This window comes from Ceratotherium simum, chromosome 16 (genome assembly GCF_057802395.1).
Source record: "Ceratotherium simum simum isolate JZ-2026a chromosome 16, ASM5780239v1, whole genome shotgun sequence".
Lineage (NCBI taxonomy): Eukaryota > Metazoa > Chordata > Mammalia > Perissodactyla > Rhinocerotidae > Ceratotherium > Ceratotherium simum.
Window position 1 is genome coordinate 15320076 of NC_141915.1, and position 22896 is coordinate 15342971.

General features: G+C 58.4%; 1 protein-coding gene across 9 annotated transcripts; it reads left to right on the top strand.

Moving 5' to 3' along the window:
- Nucleotides 1–537: 537 nt before the first annotated feature.
- On the top strand, nt 538–21579 carry CLUH (CLUH binding protein of NUMT mRNA). 9 transcript variants are annotated; one of them, XM_087440635.1, is made up of 26 exons: nt 538–561; nt 7639–7841; nt 8868–9039; nt 10001–10144; nt 10328–10467; nt 10561–10715; nt 10793–10918; nt 11219–11366; nt 11586–11678; nt 12510–13204; nt 13957–14180; nt 14369–14473; nt 14603–14703; nt 15612–15764; nt 15853–15915; nt 16017–16261; nt 16534–16618; nt 16780–16933; nt 17014–17153; nt 18003–18083; nt 18164–18289; nt 18372–18493; nt 18782–18875; nt 18970–19104; nt 19186–19259; nt 20048–21579. In XM_087440635.1, exons 2-26 carry the CDS (start codon nt 7653–7655, stop codon nt 20232–20234), a joined length of 3951 nt encoding a protein of 1316 aa, XP_087296761.1. In that variant the 5' UTR covers nt 538–561; nt 7639–7652; the 3' UTR covers nt 20235–21579. The 9 variants fall into 9 exon arrangements, 8 of the variants coding, with proteins under 8 accessions (XP_087296761.1, XP_087296760.1, XP_014645175.1 ...); XM_087440634.1 differs by lacking the exon at nt 538–561 and adding an exon at nt 568–717; XM_014789689.2 differs by lacking the exon at nt 538–561 and adding an exon at nt 568–717 and having other exon boundaries at nt 10343–10467.
- Nucleotides 21580–22896: the final 1317 nt, after the last annotated feature.

A 22896-nucleotide genomic window follows, 5' to 3' on the forward strand; every position in this document is an offset into this window, starting at 1 on the left:
TAGCCACCTGTCACCCTCACCTCTAGTGACCATGCCCTAGGCTGCCCTCCACCCCCTGTTCAAAAAGCCGGACGCACCCCAGCTCCACACCTTCGGAGCAAAGGGCAGCTTGGTGAGGAGGGCGCTGAGGTTCACACTAACACCTCAGATTAGAGACCGCGTGGTCATTTGGCAGATTTGCAATAGGAAGCAGTGGCACATTGGGGGAGGGGACGGTTAGCAATGGCAGTCCTGGAAGAGTCTCCACCCAAGGTCAAGACGCCCGCCCGACGGGCAGGGAATCGCAAGGACATCTCTCCTCAGCCCCGCCCCTCGAGGGGGCCGGAAGCCTCTTTCTCGCCTGAGTCAGGGTACGTTCCCTTTAAGGCGTTCGGGAAAGTCACCGCGTTGGTAAACGGCCAACGAGGCGCTGCGCTTTTTGTCCCTCGCGCGCCACCGTGGGCTGGGCCGGGCGCGAGGGCGGGGCAGGGGAGCGGTGGTGGGGTCAAAGGCTACAGCGCGCACCACGTGGGCCGGTGACTCCGTCCTTCCCGCAGCGGCCGCGGCGCGCAGGGCACTTGGGTTAGTGGCGCGGCGGGCGGCTCGGACAGCCTAGCCGGACGCCCGCTCCCGCCGCCATGGTCATCAAAACGGACGAGTTGCCGGCGGCCGCCCCGGCCGACAGCACCCGGGAGCCCAGCTCGCAAGCCGGTGGCAAGGGGCGGCCGGGCGCGGCCGGTGAGCGGGGCGGGGGCCGGCGGGCAGCCGGGTGGGCGGCTGGACCGGGCCGAGCGGCCGGGCGGGTTCGGGGTTGCGCGGGGACCGCCGCCTTCCCTCCGCGCCAGGCCAGGTAGCATCTCGCTGGCCCCTCCACCGGGCGGCCCCCGCCCTGAAGGTCACCTTCACTGTCGCCCCCGGTTGCGGCCCCGGCTTCGCACGTGGGGTCCCGGGGAGGGCAGCAGTGGCGGGCACCGGCGGCGGTCACACGCGCCCTAGATCGTGGGGACACGTGCACGCACACGCGGTTTCGGGGTGTGCCGCCGCCGCCGCAGACATTGAATCGGCGGACCCACCCCCTCCGCGCCCGGGAATGGGGAGCCTTCTGGGCTAGGGTCACTGACACTTGCTTCGTCAGGCACTCCTCCGCGTCAGGATCCCAAGTATTCCCTGTGCTCAGGGCTGCAGCCCTGCCAATGAGGCTCAACTTGGGACTTACCAGGCTTGGTCTGAGGAGAGAGCGCGAGTTGGGTGTGTGTATTTTGAGGGGGCTTCTCTGGTTCATTCCCAGAGGCAAGGCTTTAACCCCAGGTCTTCAGGGTCTGATCTCTGCCCTGTTAGGTGTTGGCCTGGTTGGCAGACCTAGGGGTCTCCTTGTGTATGCGGGCAAAGCCAAACTCCTTGGCAGGAGGAGGTGTTTGTGCCAGAACTTGATCATTAACCCGTCTTATTGCGAAAAGTGGGTCAGCCCAGAGTTGCTGTTTTTAAGGCAAAGGTCGTCCGTGTGGAGTCCAGCTTCCAGCTCTTCCCCCTTGGGGGCTGTGTGGCAGTGGCTTTGGGAGTGGCTGCAGCTTTTCTCAGGTGGGGCCTGCTTCTGTCCATTTCTCCTGAGCCGCCTCTGTTTTTTCCATCATGTCTTAGAATCCAGCCTTAAGGGTGGAAGCCCCTTCCCAGCTCCTCAGTTGTCATCTCCAAATCTTCCTCAGAGCCCAGGGCTGGCCTGTGGTCCCTCTCTGCCCTGGGCGGCAGTGGGTGTGCAGAACTACTCCTGTCTCCCACGCTCCCCAGTCTGCTCAACAGGGCCATGTCATCTTCATCTCCCTTCCCAGCTACAGTGAGTCAGGAGGGGAGCAACGTTAGGTAGACTCTCTGACCCTGTACCTTGTCACAGCAGGGTTACCTTGTGATGGGGGGTAGGTACTGTGGCAGCTTTGCTAATTGCCTAGACAAGCCCAGGGTTTGAGCAGAACCACAAATGCTGGTGACTCCAACCTGCCAGGCTTTGCCCTGATGTGGCTCTGAATCAGTGGGGCAGGCTAGATAAGAGGAGGTTGGGCTGGCTGATTTTCCCTCTAGCAAAGAGACCTGAAGAGATGAAACGACTTGCCCAAGGTCACACGACGAATTAGCTGTTGGGGGGAGCATTCGGATTTCCGGCTCACAGCCAACGTGCCAAGGCTGTTCTGGCCTGCCCCAGAGGAAGCTGGGACAGGCATATTGGGATCATATGCTGAGAATGTGGGGGCTGAGGAAGGGAGAGTCTGTTGGAGGATTTCTCTGAGGGCCTGAGTGAAGCCCCTTCTCAGCTGTGTGCTGAGAGGCTCTGTCTGGGGCACCCTGGGCTGGGGGAAGGGCACAGCTGTTCATTTTGGGGAAACTGGGAGCATACCAGCAGGCTCCTTACATCTTTGGGAAGCTGGTGTAGATAGCTAGGACTCGAATTACAGCCAGCCTGAATCTACTTAAAGAAGGAGGGGACTTTATTGGAGTCCCTCAGCAGGCTCTTACTCAGGCTTCTGACCTCAGGATCCAGCTCTGGAAGGCTCTACAGTCCCTTGAGGAGGTGATTAAGGCCTTTTGTTGGGAGGAGCAAGGGTCAGTTACCTTCTTGGGAATAAAGCTGCTTTTAGGGGTTAAGAGAACAGGCAGGTTTTTCAAGTTAACAGTGGTGTGTCAAGTTCCTTCTGTCTAGGGGAGGGCTCCTTGGAGTTGAGGCCCAGAGTGGAGAAGGGGGCTGGCAGACTGCGGAGGGACTTAAGGGCTTAGGGGAGGTCCCTGACAGGATCCCAAAGCTCTTCTCTTGGGTATGTCTGAGGAGAGCAGCTCGAGGAACACTGGACTAACTCCACACCCTGCAGACCTGCTTCTGACCTGAGGGAACAGGAATGAGGCAAAAGAGGTGCCCACCTCCTTGGCGTCTTCCGTAGGCTGCCTGCTTGTCCCCACCCCTTTCCCTTGAAGCCGTGGGTTCCTGGGATAGGGTGATGTGTCTTCTGTGGCCTTGCTTCCTGCAGGAACCTCATCTGCTGAGGTCTTCGCTGGGGCGGGGCCTGGCCCTGGCACAGTCTACTGAGGGAGGCCATGCCAAGCTGGGGAAGGCACACAGAGGCCACGCCATATGGCCCAAGTTTCTTTTCTAAACTCCTTTCTGCTGCCCCTGGGGTCCCCGTGCTCCCAGGCCAGGGCAGGGGTACACTTTATCTCTTCACTCTGATGTGGCCAGTGAAGACTGAGGGTGTGTGTGTGCAGTGCTCTTTGGGCAGCCCCTCCCCATTCTGCAGAGAACCACCTTTTCCCTGAAGCCCAGACCCTCAGGGGTGGCCCCTGGGATATGAGAGGAGGGGTGCCGGCCCAGGGCTGTAGAGCTTGAGGAGGGAATCCTGTAGCCGAAGATAGACCTGCGTCCTGGGCGGAGGCCTGAGGCCTGGAGGGGGAAGGGAGGACTGTGTACCTGGTTGGTGCTGTAGCCTGGGTGAGTAGCACTCAGGACCATGGGCTTGAGCATCTGATGGGCCTGGTTTTTTCCTGACCTGGCTTTGCTTCCTGTTGCCTCTGCGACCTTGGGTAGCTTGCTTGCTTACTAGCTTTCTGGAGCCTCAGTTTCCTCAAGTGAGATGGGCTGGTTGAGCTGATTGAGGGACCTGCTGTGGGCTGGGCCTAGAGTGAGCAATGGCTGTGTGGTAACCAGAATGGAGGTGGCTGGCACCACCACTCAGGGGGTCATCTCCAGGCCGCTCTGTCCCACTCCCTTCTCCAGAAGGTTAGGGTGTGTTTGGGGAGAGGGTGGGATAAGAGGGGCTCTGCCTGGGCCTGGCCTTTTGTACCACACACACCAGGGTCAGTGTGTGTGAGCCAGAACTATCTGTGGGGGCTATGGAAAGGCTGAGGGTGTGCTGGGTGCTGGTGCCTCAGGGCTGCCTGGGATCAGACTGGACGTGGGGGGTGCGGGGGGTGGTGGCTGGAGCGAGCCTGGCTCCCCGCCCCCACCCTGGTTAGTATGGATGCCAGAACAGTCCTGACTGGGCCCTGGCAACAAGTTAGAGGCCCTGGGAAGGCGCCCTGGCGAGGCTGGGCATGTTCCTTCTCCACAGCCGAACGGCCTTCGGCCTCTTGTTGCCAGCTCTGTTTTCCCCGGGGGGGAGACTTGGTTTTCTCCTGGCAGCGCAGGGGCTGCTGGGAAGGGAAGATGGAGCCTGCCAGCTTCTTGGTAGAGCTGGAGGCCTGGGGCACGGGTGCAGTTGTCCTCTGGGAGACTGGGGGCCCATCCCCCTCCCACCAGAACCAGTGACTCTCAGGAAGGGGAGAGCTGCCAGATCACCTGCAGGGGGCAGCATGAGCCAGAGGTCCTGGCCAGTCACTTGACCCAGGAGGCAGGCAGGGTGCTCAGTGTGTGCGCCTGGTGGACAGGGGGCGGCCACCTCATGGCCTGGGCCCAGGTCTGTGCCAGTTGTTGCCGGCAGCTGGCTGAAGCGGTCCTGCGCACTCCCTCTGGGGTTGGGGGTGAGGAGAGGACCCCCTTGCTGGGCCCTGCCCCTGCCAGCCAGTCCCTGGGGCCCTTGATCCAGAGGGGCCCAGGTACCCCAAACGCAGGATTTTCCTGCCCCTCTAGCAGCTTCAGCAGCAGTGACCCCCTTTCTGGAGGGATCAGGAAATTGGGCCTGAGCACTGGTAGCAGCTTCACCTGGAGTCCTGGAGCCACCGGGGCCTCCTGGCCCACAACTGTCCTTCTGGCCGACCTTGAGCAGGATGCGAGGCAGGGGGAGTGTGCCCTTCCCAGGGCCGTCCCGGCAGGCCTGGCCCCAGTGAAACCCGAAGCCAGCCGGAGCTCCAGCCCTGGGCCGACCAGCTGCATGGGGGCAAGGGTAGTAGCAGAGACCAGACCAGGGGACACAGGCTTTGCCGGGCCTGAACTGGAGAGCTGGCTGCCTCGCTGCCATGGCGGTCCTGAGACTCCAGAGCCCAGGAGAGGGCAGCCGCCGACTGCACCAGGTGGGCTGTGGGGGCAGTGAGCCAGGTGGCTGGCCTCTTGTGGGGAGATCACTTGGTCTTAATCCAGTGATAGGGAGACCTTCAGGGTCCTTTGGAGGAAGGAGGAGGGGCAGGGCGGGCTGTCCTGGGTGAGAGGAGGCCCCTGGGAACCAGCCACATTCCTTTGAAATCTGATAGGGGCTTGAGTGCCCCCTGGGGCAGGAACCTGGTGCCGAGGTGCCTTCTGAGCAGGCTTCCTGGGCTGAGGAAGGGGGAGTTGGAGCTGTGGCTACTCTTGCCTTGTCTTCCCTGCCCTCCTCCCCGTCTTCCCTGGTCTGAACTCAGGGAGCACAGGCTACCTGTCTGGGTCTTTGACATCCCACTTTTGGGGTCTCAGACCTCAAAGCTACTGTTCCGTATTGGATGGGGTCCCCTTACTGCATCTCCCCTCATCCTGGGGGATGGCCAGCCAGCAAAGCCTTTCTCTTTCTCAAGGACTGTTGGGGGAAGTGCCTCCTTATATCTGCCATCCCTCTTGCTGTCTTTTGAAAGCTGACCAACCACCGCCCTTGTCCCCGCCCTCCTGTCCCTGTCTGCTTTGTCATAGAGTTGGCCAAGTTCTCCCTTTGGGGCCAGCTGCTCACTTTCTAGGGGCTTGGGGTCACCCTGCCTGGGGTTGTGGGCTCACTGGGAGGAGGGGTCCTTGTCGTTCTCCGGAGTTTCCGGTTTGGAGAGGTATACTGGGAGTAGGACAGGGGTGATGACAGTCATTGAAGGTCCACAGTGGTCAGGATTGAGGGCAGTGCAGCCACGTGGTGGTGTGGTCTCTTGATGGGGAATCTGGGGTCCACTCTTAACCTTGGGCAAGACTGAACTTTTCTGGGTCTCAGACGTCCTTATTTGGGGGAAGGAGGAGGGGACTATATCTGAGCTGCTGGAGGTCCTGTTTCTCACTGAGTGGAGGGGGCACCGAGACGAGGGAGTGGCTTCTCTCCACGTCCCCCTGGCGTGCCCTTGTGTGCTGGACTTATCTCCTTTCCTGAGGCCCCTGCTCCACGTTTCTGGGGGGTCTGGGTAGGGCCTACACAGCTCTGGGGAAATACACCTCATCCCCACTCCTAACAGCTAGGTGGGGAAGAGGAGGTGCGTTCTGGACGGGATAGGCTAGGGTCCAGAGCAGAGCTGGGCAAGCTGCCCTGTCTGGAAGTCCCAGATGAGCAAGGGGCCAGTTTAGCTGCCAGGTGGACCCTGGGTGGGAAGGCCCAGTGGATCCCCAAATGGGGATCTAGGCAGGCCTGTCTTTTGCTGGAGAGGCTCCTCTTGCTCCCCAGAGCAGGGAGGGGGCTCTCCTTTGTTTCCCTTGGTGCCTGGGCAGAAATGGAAGGTTTTGTCACCTGCTCCCCCGCCTCTCTCCACAGCGTGTGAGTTCAGTACTGTTCACAAATATTGGACTTAACTACACGTTTACAGTAATTAATTCATTACTTCAGTACCCTTTCTGTTGAGTGCGGGCAAGACAGAGGAGGAAGATAGAGCTGCTGGTGTGAACAGCCAGCCACCCAGAATGCAGTAGAACAAGTGCCCTGGGAGGTGGTAACCAAGTCTCTGGGGACAGTGAGGAGGCAGTAATTCTGCTGTCGGGTCATTTGGGCAGGCTTTAGAGAAGAGGGTTTATTTCACCCAGGCCTGTCTGGGTGAGTAGGAATTTGCCCCATGGAATGGTTTATCGGGGACAGCATAAACAAAAGCACAGGTGGAAGGGAAGACGTGTGGCCTGTTCTCAGGCTGCAGGTGGTTTGGTGTGGCCATACCGCCACAGGGAGAGCTGGCAGGAGCTGAGATGGCCTTCAGACTGGTGCCTGAGAATGTTGGCTTAAGAAGCTTGGCTCTGGTGAGCAGTGGGGAGTATTAGAAGGTTCTAAGTGGTGCTTTTGAAATAGGAGAAATGGCCTGCACCAGGGCCATGGCTGCAGAGGCTAGGTCCCGTGACCAATTTGGAGATTAGATAGGGTGACTAGATAGGAGTTGGGGGAGCATTCGCAGAGAAGGGGCTGGTTTGTGGAGGAAGATGAATTCCATGCTGACAAGATGAGTCTTTGATGATGCCTAAGGATGGCCGCGTATTGAAAAGCTTGAGCAAGGCCTGGATTGGCCATGTGAGCTGCAAGGCAGGAGGGCATTTGAAGCCATGGGAGAGGGTGAGATGAGAGTGAGCAGAGGCTGGGGCCCAGGGACACCTACGGCTCGGACTGCTAGAAGAGGATGGGGCTGGAGAGGGAGGAACAAGAGTATCAGCATCTGTCAGGGAAGAAGAGGAGGAAGTGAGCAGTGGGAGGGTGGCTGATGAGAACGCAGACACATTAAGGCCAGAGAAGACCCTGAGGTGTGGCCCTCAGGGTGGCACTGGTGACTCTAGGGAGAGTGGTTTGGATGGCATGCTCAGATGTAAGCTGGACTGGTGGACTGAGGAGTGGATGCAAGGGGGTGCCTGGGGTGTGGCATGGAGAAGGCCCTGGCCTGCAGGTGGCCAGGGCTAGGGGAAGTTGTTGCCCAGTGTGAGGTGAGACTGTGGAGTCTCGGGAGGACGTGGAGAAACCATTCTATAGGGCACGTGCGCAGCCTAGTGGGTGAAGCGGATGGCCCCATCTGACTAACTAGGGCCATCTGACTCAACTCCTTTCTTGTCACCTGCAGAGCTGCCGTCAGTCATGCTGTTGAATGGGGACTGTCCAGAGAGCCTGAAGAGGGAAGAGGGGGCCACTGAACCACCCCGGGAAAATGGGCTGGATGAGGCCGAGCCGGGAGAGGAGACCACTGGACAGGAAGTCATTGTCATTCAGGACACAGGCTTTTCTGTGAAGATCCTGGCCCCTGGGATTGAGCCTTTCTCCCTGCAGGTGAGATGGGGGAGGGGTGCTGGGGACCAGGGCCAGAGCCTGTTAGGGAGGATGAAGCCGGAAAGCCAAGCCTTGCCTTTGCTCGTCCTGTACCTATGTTATAGGCAGGAAATTGAGGGTCCTGTGCCTTGCCCAAGGTCATTCAGCTAGCGTGGTGGATGTGGGAGTCCAGGTTCAAGTCATTGCCCCATTGCTAGAGGACAGCTCCCAGCTGGGACTGCCACCCCTTTTTGGGGAAAGGTATGGTAGTGGCTGGGTGGTGTTGGGGTCCCAGGGCTCCTCAGTCTCTTGCTCTGTGCCCTCAGGTAAGTCACCTCTCTGGCTTTGGTTTTACCGTCTGCCTGAGAGAAAAGCCAACCCAGAGGTCTTGCAAACTGGTAACTCATTGGGGAACCAGGCAATGTGCTTTTATGTCTTTTGTACCCCGCAAGCTTGGGCCCCAGAGCATCCCTTCTTAGAAAGGGGAGGCCAGGGCCGGCCCCGTGGCTTGGTGGTTAAGTGAGCGCGCTCCACTGCTGGCGACCCGGGTTCGGATCCCGGGCTCGCACCGACGCGCTGCTTCTCTGGCCATGCTGAGGCCGCGTCCCACATACAGCAACTAGAAGGATGTGCAGCTATGACACACAACTATCTACTGGGGCTTTGGGGGAAAAAATAAATAAATAAATAAATAAAAAAAATCTTTGAAAGGGGAGGCCATTTGTCTTGGGGGCCTTGGCATTGGGCAAGGACGGAGGCAAGATTGCTAATTTCTTTTCCCTAATCTTATATCTCCTGCTCCTCTGCTCAGGGCTTGCTCTTGGTCTACAGGAATAGTAGACCTGAGGGTGACAGGGCCAGGCTCTGTCCTGCACACACACACACACAGGTGCAGATGGGCATGGTATTTATGAACAGGGCCTGGAATTTAATAGCCAAAAAGCGGGAAATTGAGTATTTAGGGCATTGATTCTAGGGACCCAGGTACTTTGGGCTGGGGAAAGTGGTTTGTCCTCACCAGGGTGGTCGGGGCCTTCTCCCTGGCAGGTGTCCCCCCAGGAGATGGTACAGGAAATCCACCAGGTACTCATGGATCGTGAAGACACATGTCACCGCACCTGCTTCTCACTGCACCTGGATGGCAACATGCTGGACCACTTCTCAGAGCTGCGCAGTGTGGAGGGGCTGCAGGAGGGCTCTGTGCTACGTGTGGTAGAAGGTTTGTCCGGCAGTCGGGTGGCCTGGCAAGGGAGGGCACATGGAGACAGGGACAGGCAGTACTCCACCCGTCCCAGCTGGTATCTTTGTGTCACAGATGAGCGCATGGAGGCTCAGAGCGGAATCGAACTTGTGGAGGCGGGATTGGAGCACAGGTCTGCTTCTCAGGCCATCACACACGCGCACCCTCCAACTTCGTGGGTTAAATATCAGGGTCGTGATTAACAAAAAAAAAAAAACAGACAGTACCAAGCAAGGGCTTGAAATCAGCCCAAATTGTATAGAGATAAACGTTAAATCTTCTAAGGAAACAAGTTTCACAGCTCTCTAATAGGGAAGTCAGGCCCGGTGTGGAGTAATCAGCTGGTGTGGTGAGGCTGGTTTGCTTGTAAAATAAAAGTTCCTGTGAACTTGAGTCCCCTGGGGAGAAGTGGCTCAGAGGTTCTGGGCACGTTAGCCTGTTAACAGCAAATGTGGAAAAAATGTAACCCAGCTGTGCCCAAACTTAACTTGATCACAAACCTCTCTCCTCCCCACAAAGAGCCCCCATTAAAATTTCACTAAACACATATTGGGGGACAGTGTTGTAGTTCGGGGTCCTGGTAAGTCCTCAGGCCAGCCCTGAGCGAGGGCTGTCCTGGGAGACACGATCAAGGCCACAGGGGCCCAGCAGCTCTGCACGCCTGCCCACTGTGCTGCCCATGGACAGAGCAGGGGGCTTTTGTGGCTCTCTGAGGCCTGTGTGCCCTTTGGCAGAAGGTTCTTTGCAATCAGAGATCCCTGCCCACACAGAGGCAGGTGTCTGTGGTGAAACCAGAACTCCAACTTAGGTGTTCATAATGGAATTTGTAAATGGAAGCCTAGAATTGAAAATCAAGACCACCCATGGTAGCGCTAGGGCCAACATCTCTATGCTGGGTAGGATGTTGCAGGTAACGCCCTCCCCCTCCCCCTCCCAACAGAGCCATACACGGTGCGTGAGGCCCGCATCCACGTGCGCCATGTCCGAGACCTGCTCAAGAGCCTGGACCCATCCGATGCCTTCAACGGGGTTGACTGCAACTCCTTGTCCTTCTTGAGTGTCTTTACCGATGGCGACCTGGGAGGTGCGGGAGGCGTTGGGGCCAGGGGTTGGGCAGAGGGGCTGGGAGCAAGTTGGCCAGAGGCTGACAAAGGGGCTGAGGGCCAGGCCTTCCCACCCAGAGAGGGTGGGGCTGGAGGCACCCAGACCGGGCCCATTTTAGGCTGAGAGATGGTTGGTTCCTGGGTGGCATTGTGCTGACCACCAGGCTCGGGTCCCTCAGACAGCGGGAAGCGGAAGAAGGGCTTGGAGATGGACCCCATCGACTGTACGCCACCCGAGTACATCCTTCCAGGGAGCCGGGAGCGGCCGTTGTGTCCCCTGCAGCCCCAGAACCGTGACTGGAAGGTGGGACTCCCAAAGCAGAGCCGAGAGGTCTCTGGTAGGGCGGGGGCCACCACACGGGGAGGCCTGGCCACTCATGCTTGGCCATTCCTGCAGCCACTGCAGTGCCTGAAGGTGCTCACCATGAGCGGCTGGAACCCCCCCCCTGGGAACCGTAAGATGCATGGGGACCTCATGTACCTGTTTGTGATCACGGCCGAGGACCGGCAAGTCAGCATCACAGCGTCCACACGGGGCTTTTACCTGAACCAGTGAGTCCCTGTGCGAGCCTGTTCCAGTCTGTGCACAGCCACTTGGGGTGCCCTCCGTGACCACCCTCTCCCTGTAGGTCCACAGCGTACCACTTCAACCCCAAGCCTGCCAGCCCTCGCTTCCTCAGCCATTCCCTGGTGGAGCTGCTCAACCAGATCAGCCCGACCTTCAAAAAAAACTTTGCCGTGCTGCAGAAGAAAAGGTAGTGCCTTTGCTCTGTCCCTGCCCCTTGTCTGCTGTACCACAAGGGGCTGGGGTGAACAGGCCAGCCTGCACTGCGGCACTTCTGCCCTAAGAAGCTCAGCCCCCAGCCCCTCAGCTCCTTTTAGGGAGCTGTCAGCCAGGCCCTGAGACAGCATCCGTAGGAGAGGCACCCATCTGCTTCTGTGGGATTCTCCAGGGATGGAGTCTCAGGACAAGGAGACACTGGAGCTGGTGGGGGCCCAGGGCAGGGCTCTGAGCTTGGTGGGCTGCCCCATCTCCCCTCCTCTGCCTGCCGCAGGGTCCAGCGCCACCCGTTCGAGAGGATCGCCACGCCGTTCCAGGTGTACAGCTGGACGGCCCCCCAGGCAGAGCATGCCATGGACTGCGTGCGCGCGGAGGATGCCTACACCTCGAGGCTGGGCTACGAGGAGCACATTCCCGGACAGGTGCCTGTGGCCCAGCCCTGCCTTCCCTGGGCACCTCCCTCCCCCACCCTTGGTGGGTGCCAGGCCGGGTTCTGTGTGCCTCCCTGGAGGCTCCATCTGCTTGTCTTGTTCACTTGGGAGCCTGTAGGACTGTCCATGGGGAGGTGGAGGAAGGGACTGACCAGAGCAGGTTGTGGGGCACAGGCTGAGCTGGTGTCTCCCTCCTTGGGCCCTTTGCAGACCCGGGACTGGAATGAGGAGCTGCAGACAACAAGGGAACTGCCCCGCAAGAACCTGCCCGAGCGGCTGCTGCGAGAGAGAGCCATATTCAAGGTGCCTGTAGCCCCTCCTGCCTGACTAGCAGCCTCTGGCCCACCTGCCACCTGCCAGCTGGTTTCTTGTGGACAGGAGGAAAGCTGGGATACCCTGCAGGGTGTTCTGTTGCCTTCTGCCTCCTGGCAGACCACCCCAGCTCCTTGTTCTGGCCTCTCTGGAACTTGGAGTCCATAGGCAAAGAAGGACCTGCCTCCAATGTGGGATGAGTGACAGGGTCCATTCCAGCCTTTCACCCTCCGCTGACCGCCATGGGGCCCTCACCTGGGGTCATGTGCCCTACTGTGATGTTATTAGTGCTTTTACTGAGGTAGAGAGATTAGGAAAAAATAGTGCTTTCAAAAAAAAATTAAATTTAAAATCTCCCATAATCTTACTGCCTGGAGATGATAATGGTAAAAATAAGATCTAAGTGTTCTGGATACTCACTTTGCCGGGGGCTGTGCCGGGTGCTCTGTAGGCATCATCTCTTGTAGTTTTCCAGACACCTTGTAAAGGTTGGTGCTTTTATTGTCACCATTTTATAGATGAGAAAACGGGTCTAGAGGTGACCTGTCCAAGTTCACCTGGCACATGATCGGCAGATCCCAAACCCGCTCCAGTCCTTCCGCTCTCTCAGTCACTGAGCTCTGTCGTCTGAATATGTGTTAAGTTTTTTCAAAAAATGGGTTTCTTGCCCTTTTCCAATTGTCAGGAAATGGAGGCTCGAGTCCCTTGACCCCCACAGTGGGCCTCTTGCCCCCACCATCTGGGTGAGCTTGGCCAGGGGGACAAAAGCTGAGGCTCTTGTGGTTGGAGCCTCTCACCCTTGCAACCGCCCCCCCCCCCCAGGTGCACAGTGACTTTACTGCAGCAGCCACGCGCGGTGCCATGGCGGTCATCGATGGCAACGTGATGGCCATCAATCCCAGTGAGGAGACGAAGATGCAAATGTTCATCTGGAACAACATCTTCTTCAGCCTGGGCTTTGATGTCCGTGACCACTACAAGGACTTTGGCGGGGACGTGGCGGCCTACGTGGCACCCACCAACGACCTGAACGGCGTGCGCACATATAACGCAGTGGACGTGGAGGGGCTCTACACGCTGGGCACGGTGGTGGTGGATTACCGTGGCTACCGTGTTACGGCCCAGTCCATCATCCCCGGCATCCTGGAGCGGGACCAGGAGCAAAGCGTCATCTATGGCTCCATTGACTTTGGCAAGACAGTGGTGTCGCACCCGCGATACCTGGAGCTGCTGGAACGCACGAGCCGGCCCCTCAAGATCCTGCGGCACCGGGTGCTCAACGACCGCGACGAGGAAGTGGAGCTCTGCTCCTCCGTGGAGTGCAAGGGCATCATCGGCAACGATGGGCGCCACTACATCCTCGACCTGTTGCGCACCTTTCCCCCTGACCTCAACTTCCTGCCCGTGCCTGGTGAGGGGCTGCCTGAGGAGTGCACCCGTGCTGGCTTCCCCCGTGCCCACCGGCACAAGCTCTGCTGCCTGCGCCAGGAGCTGGTGGATGCCTTCGTGGAGCACAGGTAAGGAGCAAGGCCTGGGAGGCCGGGGTGGGCTGCACCCAGCCGGTAGGTGGTTCTGGGGCCTGATCCCTGACGGGAGGGGCTTTGGAAAGTGAAGAAGAGCTAGCTCTGGCTGCAGTCATTATAGCCCTAGCCACAGCCCCACCCACTCTGACATCAGGGTCCCCAACACAGACATCCAGAGCTTTAGTTTTGGTTGAAAACTAGTGAGCAGCTAGACCAGTGGCTCTCAACCAAAGCCATGCTGGTCCCTTAAGGAGCATGTGGAAATCTGCTAGGGTGAGTTTGAATGTCCCAGTGCCAGGGGCCAGGAGGAGGGGCAGGGGTGTTCCTGCTGCAGCCATTTAGTGCTTAGGTGTCAGCCACATCAGATGTCCCACACCACGAATAATTCTTCCTCTCAAAATGCCAGTGGGGTTCCTGTCACTCTTGAGAGCCCCGGCCTGCATGGTGAGCCACTCCCCCACCCATCCCCCAGCTGTCCTCTTCCTGTCTGGGAAGATCTCGGATTGTGCTGTGCCCTGCTGCCACCTGCTAGAGTTGCTGGGCTGGCGCCTGCATGCATGCATTGACTCTTACACACTGGGCAGGACATGTCCCAGGGTGTCCAGCCCCAACCTTCCTTAACCCCAGCAGGCCGGAAGCCTGGGGCCTGTCTCTGCTCCCGACAGCCTGCAGGCAGCTGCCAGGCCAGCCGGGCTTCTAGATTCCCCTTTCCTATCCCCTGCTCTGCCCTATCTGCTGCACTTTAGGTACCTCCTCTTCATGAAGCTGGCTGCCCTGCAGCTGATGCAGCAGAAAGCCAGCAAATTGGAGAGTCCCACCTCGCTGGAAAACGGCGGTCTTCCCTCTCCGGAGTCCAAGCCTAAAGACCCTCCGGGACCGGAGGCGGGAAGTGAGGAGGAGGGCAGCAGTGCTAGTGGCCTGGCCAAGGTGAAGGAACTGGCGGAGACCATCGCCTCGGACGACGGGACAGGTGGGGCTGCTGTGGATGCCGGGGGAGCCCCAGGCCTGTCCTGGCAGTTCGTGCTTGCCAGGGTGGCTCATGACCCAGCCCCGAGAGAGGCAGGCAGACATTTCTTCAAGGAGATGGGGGAGGCTCGGGGCAGCCTGGCCCCACCAATGGTGGAGTGGGCTGCCTCCCACCAGGCCGTGTCTCCACAGCAGACCCTCGGAGCCGGGAGGTGATCCGCAACGCGTGCAAGGCAGTCGGCTCCATCAGCAGCACGGCCTTCGACGTTCGCTTCAACCCTGACATTTTCTCGCCAGGCAAGCGGTGGGACAGGGCAGGCACAGTGCCGTGGGGGTCATCTTGGGGCCCTGTCCATCCACCTGAGCACTGGCATCTTCCTCTGCTTCCCTTCTGCCTGGCTCAAGCCTCTGCTCTTCCTCCTGCAGGGGTTCGCTTCCCCGAGTCCTGCCAGGAGGAAGTTCGGGACCAGAAGCAGCTGCTGAAAGATGCTGCTGCCTTCCTGCTCTCCTGCCAGATCCCCGGCTTGGTGAGGGGGGGCCACGAGGGGGGAGGGCCTGCACGGAGGGTGCAGTTACAGGCCCTGGGGTCTCATCCATCTCCGACCTTGGAAGCTTGTGGAAGCTTCACAGGAGTGACTTCCTTAGAGTTGCTGACCTGCAAGGCAGGCGGGGCAGAGTGCTCATCCCTGTTGTACAAATGGGGCTGCTGACCCAGAGAGGCCGAGGGGAGGCATCAGGCGCAGGCTCTGCTCTACAGTGTCCTCCATGTGGGCTGGCAGCTGGGGGTCTGGTCCCCTGAGCCCCTGTGTGACAGGATGGCTGACAGAGGGGTCAGGGGGGCATCTGGGAGAAAAGGTGTGGGGGGGGCCCTGTCCTCTTCACCCTCACAAGCTTTATATGTAGGCCCTGTGGATGACAGGGTGCTTGCTGCTTCCTAAGGCAGCCTTGAGGTCAGTGGCACGCTTGTCTCAGATCTTTGAGGTGAGCCTGTTGTGCCCTAGACCCCTGCCCGGCCCCTGCCCAACTCCTCCAAGGCTCGGCACAGGGGTAGGGTGAAGCTGTGGCCCCCGAGTGGTCCCCTCTGCTCCTTCCTGCAAGGAGGAAGGAAGCTCCTCCACACGGGGGAGCCTGTGCTGCCTGCTGGGCTCTCTCAGTTCATCACCTCTGGGGCTGACTCATCCCTGTTTCCCCATCAAGTGGGCCTGACACTCCCAGGGTGACTGCTGTTCCTTTCCTGTGGCTTGTACAGAAGGCTGTGGTACAAGTTCTCACATCCTCGCTGCTGCTTTATCTCCTTCCCTCGTCCTGACTGGGAGCTGGGACCTTAGTCCCCTCCTTCCCAGGGCCTCAGCAGAGTGTGAGCTCCCCTGGGAAGACCCAGGGAGGAGGAGGCCGAGGACCTGGGCTGGGGAGCCTGACCTGTTGCAGCCCACAGGTGAAGGACTGTGCAGACCATGCGGTGCTGCCCATGGACGGGGCCACACTGGCTGAGGTGATGCGCCAGCGTGGCATCAACATGCGCTACCTGGGCAAGGTGCTGGACCTGGTGCTCCGGAGCCCGGCTCGAGACCAGCTGGACCACATCTATGTGAGTGGTGCTTAGGGTGGGCCATATGACAGTGGGGCCGAGACGGAGGCCTGGGGCCCGACCGACTTCGCTCTTTAAACCCTTGCAGAAAATTGGCATTGGAGAGCTCATCACCCGCTCTGCCAAGCACATCTTCAAGACATACTTACAGGTACCATGGCTCCCTCCCCAGCCCGGGTCATGCAGCCTATCGGGACGAGCCCTGGGCTGAGGCCTGAGGACCCTCATGACTGATCCAAACCTCCCTCGCAGGGAGTTGAGCTCTCAGGCCTCTCGGCTGCCATCAGCCACTTCCTAAACTGCTTCCTGAGCTCTTACCCCAACCCCGTGGCCCACCTGCCCGCCGACGAGCTGGTCTCCAAGAAGAGGAACAGGAGGAGGAGAAACCGGCCCCCAGGGGCGGCAGATAACACGGCCTGGGCTGTCATGACCCCCCAGGAGCTTTGGAAAAACATCTGCCAGGAGGCCAAGAACTACTTCGACTTCAGCCTCGAGTGGTGCGTGGGTAGCGTGGCAGGCACAGGGGTGCTGGGCCCCCACCAGCATCGAGGTCCTCTGACAGCATGGGGCAGTGGACGGGGAGAGGAGAAAGGAGGGAGCTGTGCGGGACTCGTTTTGGGAAGTGGGGATGGGAGCTATAAGTCCGAGTCTTGGCTGGAGGGCAAGAGTGGCCGGGAGGGGTGCCCGGGCCTGGTTCTCAGGTGAGGAGGCAGCCGTTGGGAAAGGGGCAGAGTGTGGGCTGCTTGGCCCACCTGCCGCTTCTCCCCAGTGAGACCGTGGACCAGGCTGTGGAGACATACGGCCTGCAGAAGATAACGCTGCTACGGGAGATCTCCCTGAAAACCGGAATCCAGGTGGGCACGGTTCATCGTCCCTCCTGTGCCCCAGTTCCTGCGGGGCCCCAGGGCCATGGCAGGAGGTGGCTTTCTCTTGACACAGGGTGGTGGGTTGGGAGGTGCTGGCCATTTGAGCCTGGGGCTGAGGCTGCCTGTGGATGTTGGGCTGTGTCCTCTAGATCCTGCTGAAGGAGTACAGCTTCGACAGCCGCCACAAACCCGCATTCACCGAGGAGGATGTGCTCAACATCTTCCCTGTGGTCAAGCACGTCAACCCGAAGGCCTCAGACGCCTTCCACTTCTTCCAGAGCGGGCAGGCCAAAGTACAGCAGGGTGCGTGGCCAGGTGCAGCTGGGGGGAGGGGGGTCCCCTCGCCCGGCCCTGACCTTGGTACCCTTGGGGGTGCCCTGCAGGCTTCCTGAAGGAGGGCTGCGAGCTCATCAATGAGGCCCTGAACCTGTTTAACAACGTGTACGGAGCCATGCATGTGGAGATCTGCGCCTGCTTGCGCCTCCTGGCCCGTCTCCACTATATTATGGGTGACTACGCCGAGGTGAGCCTTGAGCACCCTCTGGGCTGTGTCAGCAGAGGCCTTGGGGCCTGGCCTGGCATTGGGGGATGGCGAGTGAGGGGGCTGGGGTTGTGTTCCCTCCCTGGCGGCAACAGGAAGTGGGAGTCCAGGCCTGCGGAACTGGAGCCGTGTCTAAGGGGCCTAGGATGCTGCCCACTTCTGGATCCCCCAGGGAGGAGCAGACAGATACCAGGGAGACCTGGCGAGTCACTTTTTCTGCCTGGGCTTCCTCCCCGTGTCTCTGCCGTGGCTGTGGACAAAGTGGGAGTGATGGCAGGGACGTTGGGAAGGGTAAATTTTGAGACTCACGGCACCTGGTACCTCGTAAGTGCCATGTGAAGCTGCTAGGTGTGTCTCTGCTGTTGTCTTTACCCATCATGTGGCCTGGGGGTGCGAACCTGCCTTGTCAGCCCCCGAGGCTTCCAGAGGCTGTTTCCTGGGGCAGACGCACTGTAGGTTCCCCACTCACCCTTCACCCACAGCAACTCTTTCTTTTGTTTTCTTGTGTCGTCTTTTGTCTACAGAAGCCTATTTTTTTTAAAATACTTTATTTTTAGTGCAATCTTAGATTTGTGTATATGTATTTGCATCAACTTTGTTAAGGGGGAAAAAAGGCTTAAGACAAGTTTTTTTAAATAGTAGAACACTCTCAGAGTGGGGCATAGACTTCCATGGTCACAACAGCTGAATTTCGGTCCCTTCTCCGCTGGCTTTGTACAAAGTAAAAATAGGAGGTGCAGCCAGAGGGGATGAGGCTGAGCTGCTCACAGGCCAGGCAGAGTCGGTGTGGGGCAGTGCCCACCCTGGGATGATGACCCCCCTTCCTCCCAGGCCCTGAGTAACCAACAGAAGGCAGTGCTCATGAGCGAGCGAGTGATGGGCATTGAGCACCCCAACACCATCCAGGAATATGTGAGTAGCCATCGGGGGCGGGGTCTGGGCAGGTGGGCGGGGCCTCTGGCCGCCCTGGCCTGACGCAGCTGCCCCCGCAGATGCACCTGGCCCTGTACTGCTTTGCCAGCAGCCAGCTGTCCACGGCCCTGAACTTGCTGTACCGCGCCCGCTACCTCACACTGCTCGTGTTCGGGGAAGACCACCCGGAGATGGCACTGCTGGACGTGAGTGCTGGGGAGTGGCAGCGGGACTAGCCTCATCCCCAGGGGAGCGGGAGCTGACTAGGGCCCTCCCGACTGCCCCCAGAACAACATCGGGCTGGTGCTGCACGGAGTGATGGAGTGTGACCTGTCGCTGCGCTTCCTGGAGAATGCGCTGGCCGTCAGCACCAAGTACCACGGGCCCAAATCCCTCAAGGTGGCCCTCAGGTGAGGCTGTGCTGGGTTAGGGGGGTCCCCAGACCCAGATACCAAGGCCACAGGGACAGGGTTCCAGGAAGCACTTGGATTGAGGTGGGCACGGGATCCAGTGCTCTGTCTCTCACTGACTCTTAAGAAAATTTCTCTCAACTTTCATCTCTTCTCTGAGTCCTGGACTTGTTTGTGGGTAGGTTGCATAGCAGAACCCAGAGTAGTGTGCACATCCCCCCTTCAGGCCCCCACTTCCCTGGCCCACTCATGATCCTCCTTCACCCCCCACGCCATGTCTCCTTGCAGCCACCACCTTGTCGCCCGGGTCTATGAGAGCAAAGCCGAGTTCCGGTCAGCCCTGCAGCATGAGAAGGAAGGCTACACCATCTACAAGACCCAGGTGGGCCGCGGCAGGGACTGAGGGGGCGGAGCTGGGCCTGTGGGCTGTAGGCAGCCCTGATCTCTTCCTGCCTATGCTGCCTCTCCCCCCATAGCTGGGTGAGGACCACGAGAAGACCAAGGAGAGCTCCGAGTACCTCAAGTGCCTGACCCAGCAGGCCGTGGCCCTGCAGCGCACCATGAACGAGATCTACCGCAACGGCTCCACTGCCAACATCCCGCCCCTCAAGGTACATCCCCAGGTGGAGCTGGGTGGGCCACCCCAGCCTCCCCGCGCCCGCGTGTTGGCTCATCTTCCCTGCCACCCTCAGTTCACAGCCCCCAGCATGGCCAGTGTCTTGGAACAGCTCAATGTCATCAACGGCATCCTCTTCATTCCTCTCAGGTGAGGCCCCCTCCCCCACCTGCCCCCCTCCCCCACTTGGAAGTTGGCCTTTAGTTTTTTGTTTTTTATAATATATAATACGTTGACATGGCTTAAAATTGGAAAGTACAGCCAGTGGTGAAAAGTTCCTTGTGAATTTTGGAAATACTCCATGTGTAATTGAGCAAACATATAGCTGTAATCTTTTTTCCCTCTTTTTTTTTTTTGGCACAAAATGGTAGCAAGCCATGCACACAGGTATTTTTTTCCCTACACTTAATGTATCTTGGCAGCCTTTCCACATCAGTCCATAAAGAGTGGCTTCCTTTCTCTGGCCTCCTGCTATTCCGCTGTAGAGATGTGCCTTACAACCAGGCCCTGAGAGTTTCAGTGTGGCTCTTAAAAAAGTGCTGCCTTCGTGGGCCCCTGATCCTGTCTCCCTCCCCCCAGTGTGGGATGTGGGTTTGGGCAACCAGGGGTTAGGGCATTTGCCACTACCTGCTGGGAGGGCACCCTGCCCTACTCGTTTCCTGTGTGTGACCTGCTGTAGGAGAGACCACGCGGTGCAGCGGGTTGGAACTAGACGTAAAGGCTGAGTGGGAGCCTGGCCTTACCTGGAGGGTGTGTCGAGTGCACGAGTTCTTACTTTTTAGCACTTCTGGGCCTCTCTGCCTGGGGAGGGAAGCACTTGTTCCACACACATCTCTCACTGAACAAAGCACAGAGCCTGATCTTGTCCCAAATTTAAGCAAAGCCAGTAAGGTGACGGGGGACCAGTCCCACTCTGACACCCCCATCCTTCTACTCAGCCAAAAAGACTTGGAGAATCTGAAAGCCGAGGTGGCGCGGCGGCACCAGCTCCAGGAGGCCAGCAAAAACAGGGATAAAGCTGAGGAGCCCATGGCCACCGAGCCTGAGCCAGCGGGGGCCCCAGAGGACGTGGCCTCCCAGCCCCAGGCTGCCAAGGACCCTTCTTCCTCAAGCTTTCAGGGGTAGAGAGGGAGAGACAGACGGACAGTCAGCTGCCCCGTTACCCAGTGATCCAGACTCCAGGAGAAGGGGGGCATGCCCTGCAGATCAGGAGAGGAAACAAGTCCCTCTTCCACGTTTCCGACCCCAGCCCCACCCCCAGCATCCTCCTGGGACCCCGGCCTGGCCTGCCTGTCCCCCGAAAGATGTTTTTGCACTGGTTCAATGAATATACAATGCAGAGGCCTAATTGAAGACATGTGAATGGAGTGTGTGGGCATCAGTTCCCAACTGGGGGGCAGGTGTCCCCTCAGGCCCCCCATCCTCGAGCAGTGCGTGCGAGTGTGTCCGTGCCCATGAATGTCTCGGCCCGTCCTTCCTAACTTGTACATAGCCCCGAGTCAGTTCTGAGTGGGTGACGTGCAGATGAGATTTCTCAGGTCATTTGTATGTTTGACATTATGGTTGCTGCTTTTGCTGCCACTACCCCTGGGTCCAACCTGGCTTAGAGTCCAGGTTTGAAGCCGAAAAGAGGGGAGCTTTCCTGTGTCCTGGGATGGGGAGCCAGAGCTCCGTGGCAGGGCTGGAGGGTTGGGGTGCACTTTAGCTTTGTGGCAAGGTGGGAGCTGCAGCAGCGGCTTTACTGATCCGGATGGGCCTGGCCTGGCTGTGCTGAGGGTGGGGGAAAGGGGTGGGTGGCCGCGGTGGTTCCCCAGACAGCCGTGTGCCCAGCAGTGGCCTGTCTGCCCTTGGGCCTCAGCAGGAGGCGCTGCCTCCCCACCCCCTGCACCCCAGTTGGGGTTCACCTTGGGGGCTACAGTCTGAATGTATCCTTCTCCCCATTTAACCTGAGCTGCCTAACGCACAGTGGGGGTGGGGAGAGTGAGGGGTAGGGGAACCAGGGCTGAATCATGGATCCTGGGGGGATGTTACCAGATACAGGAGTGATTGTCACTGTTTGTGGAGCCCAGCTCCCTACCTGGTCCTTGCTACACAAGCACCTTCTATAGGGAGTAGCTCTGGGAGTGGCAGGGTGGGGGCTGCGTGGAAGGTGATGGCCCCCACAGGCCCCAGCTACTCCCTCTCTTGCCTGCCTGTGCTGCTTCTCTGTGCCTGCTGTTGGAGCCCCAACGGGTAGGGGGAGATCGCCACCCTTGTGAGCTTGAGGGAGCTGTTCCCAGGAACGGGCCTCTGCCTGGGGGCTTTGCGGAGAGCTGCTTATGGGTATGGTCTGTCCAAATACCTTGTTTCAAAGGGAGTGGGTGTGAGCTAGCAAGCAAAGCATCCCCACAGCTGATCAAGAACTTTTTCTTGTTTTTAAACCATCACGTCTTCATTTCACATTGGAATAAAGTGAGTTTTTGAAACCTGCTGTCCCAGTCTCTTGTGTGTTCTGTACCAGTCACATTTGATTGTGAGGTGCCAGAAATGGTACTAGTGAGGGTTTAAAGCACATGAATGTGTATAGATTAGGTCAAATTCAAGGTTATGCTTATAATGTCATTTAGGTGGGAGGAAAGAGCGTGGAGTCGCAGGCACCCAGCTTGGGTTTACCAGTTGGCCAGTCCCTAGGCCCGTGGGAGTGGCATGCAGGTGAATGCCACCTCTTGTTGTTCACAGGAGGAGAAAAGGCTGAGAATCCTCCTCTGTGGTACATCCTGGAGCGAAGGCCAGTAGGACTGAGGGGTGCTACAGTGTGGGGGCCCAGGCCCTGGACTGAACACCTAACTCCAGGTGTCTGCCTTTGTCCCTTTGGTTGAGTCAGGAGGATTGGGCAGCACCTCCCAAAGACTAGGAGTGCTAGGAGAATGGAGGGGTCTGAAGTCTGCCATCCTAGCATAGGTTTCAGGGCTAGCGAGGCTCTCTTGGAGATCTAGAGAGATGGAGGAAAGGGAGCCCACCTAGGTAGGCTTGAGGGGCAAGGCCTGTGAAGTGCGAGGGGCGGTGTGCAGAGGGCCTGTGTCTAAGAAGAGGGGAGGTCTCATTACCACTGGTGGCTGCTCAGCCATCCCTTTCCTGAGCAGGCAGGCCCTCAGCCTCATTATACTAGAATGCCTTTCTGAATACGTGGAGAGTTCTTTGTGTCTTTGACATTCCAAAAAAAAAAACTGCAACCCTAATGTCCGTTAGTTTTCCTGAACCAACTGGAAAAAAGACTTCCCTGACCTTGAGGGTTTCAGTTGCCATCGGTGCCTTTATGGTGCCTTGACGCATGCTCCCCACACGTTTGCTTTAGTCTTCATGCTTGTGTTCTGAACATGCCTTCCGATGGCCTTTAGCCTGTGAACACTGGTCACATGTTTCATAGCACTTCTAGAAATGGGGACATTATCTTGTAAAGCTGAGAATGGATCAGGTTTAATTACCTAATTGTACCTACTAGTCACCTGAGAGGCCGGGTTTTCATGGTTAATCTCTTAAGTGTATTAGTGTCGTCAGATATGGTTTGACAATCCAGATAACAAGGGGCTGTTGTTTTATAAAGGAAACGAGAGGCTCTGGATGTGACAGCCACCCTTTCTCTTTCCCTTGTCTTAGTTGACAGATTTCAATTTTTTAAAAAGTGTGAATAGTGGTATACAGGAAGGGTCAGTGTGAGAACCAGCATGTGTTAGGTCATGGTCTGTGTGGATGGGCAACTCTTCCAGATGGAAATTAAGTCTAAGGTGTGTAAGCCACACCCACCTCT

What these genes read in the sequence shown, in the direction of transcription:
- CLUH (XM_087440632.1), top strand. Translation starts at nt 4,398, where the DNA reads ATGGCCTGGGCCCAGGTCTGTGCCAGTTGTTGCCGGCAGCTGGCTGAA. An exon ending in AGGAGCACATTCCCGGACAG is followed by an intron (nt 11,367 to 11,585) that starts GTGCCTGTGGCC and finishes GGCCCTTTGCAG; the next exon opens with ACCCGGGACTGGAATGAGGA. An exon ending in GATGCCTTCGTGGAGCACAG is followed by an intron (nt 13,205 to 13,956) that starts GTAAGGAGCAAG and finishes GCTGCACTTTAG; the next exon opens with GTACCTCCTCTTCATGAAGC.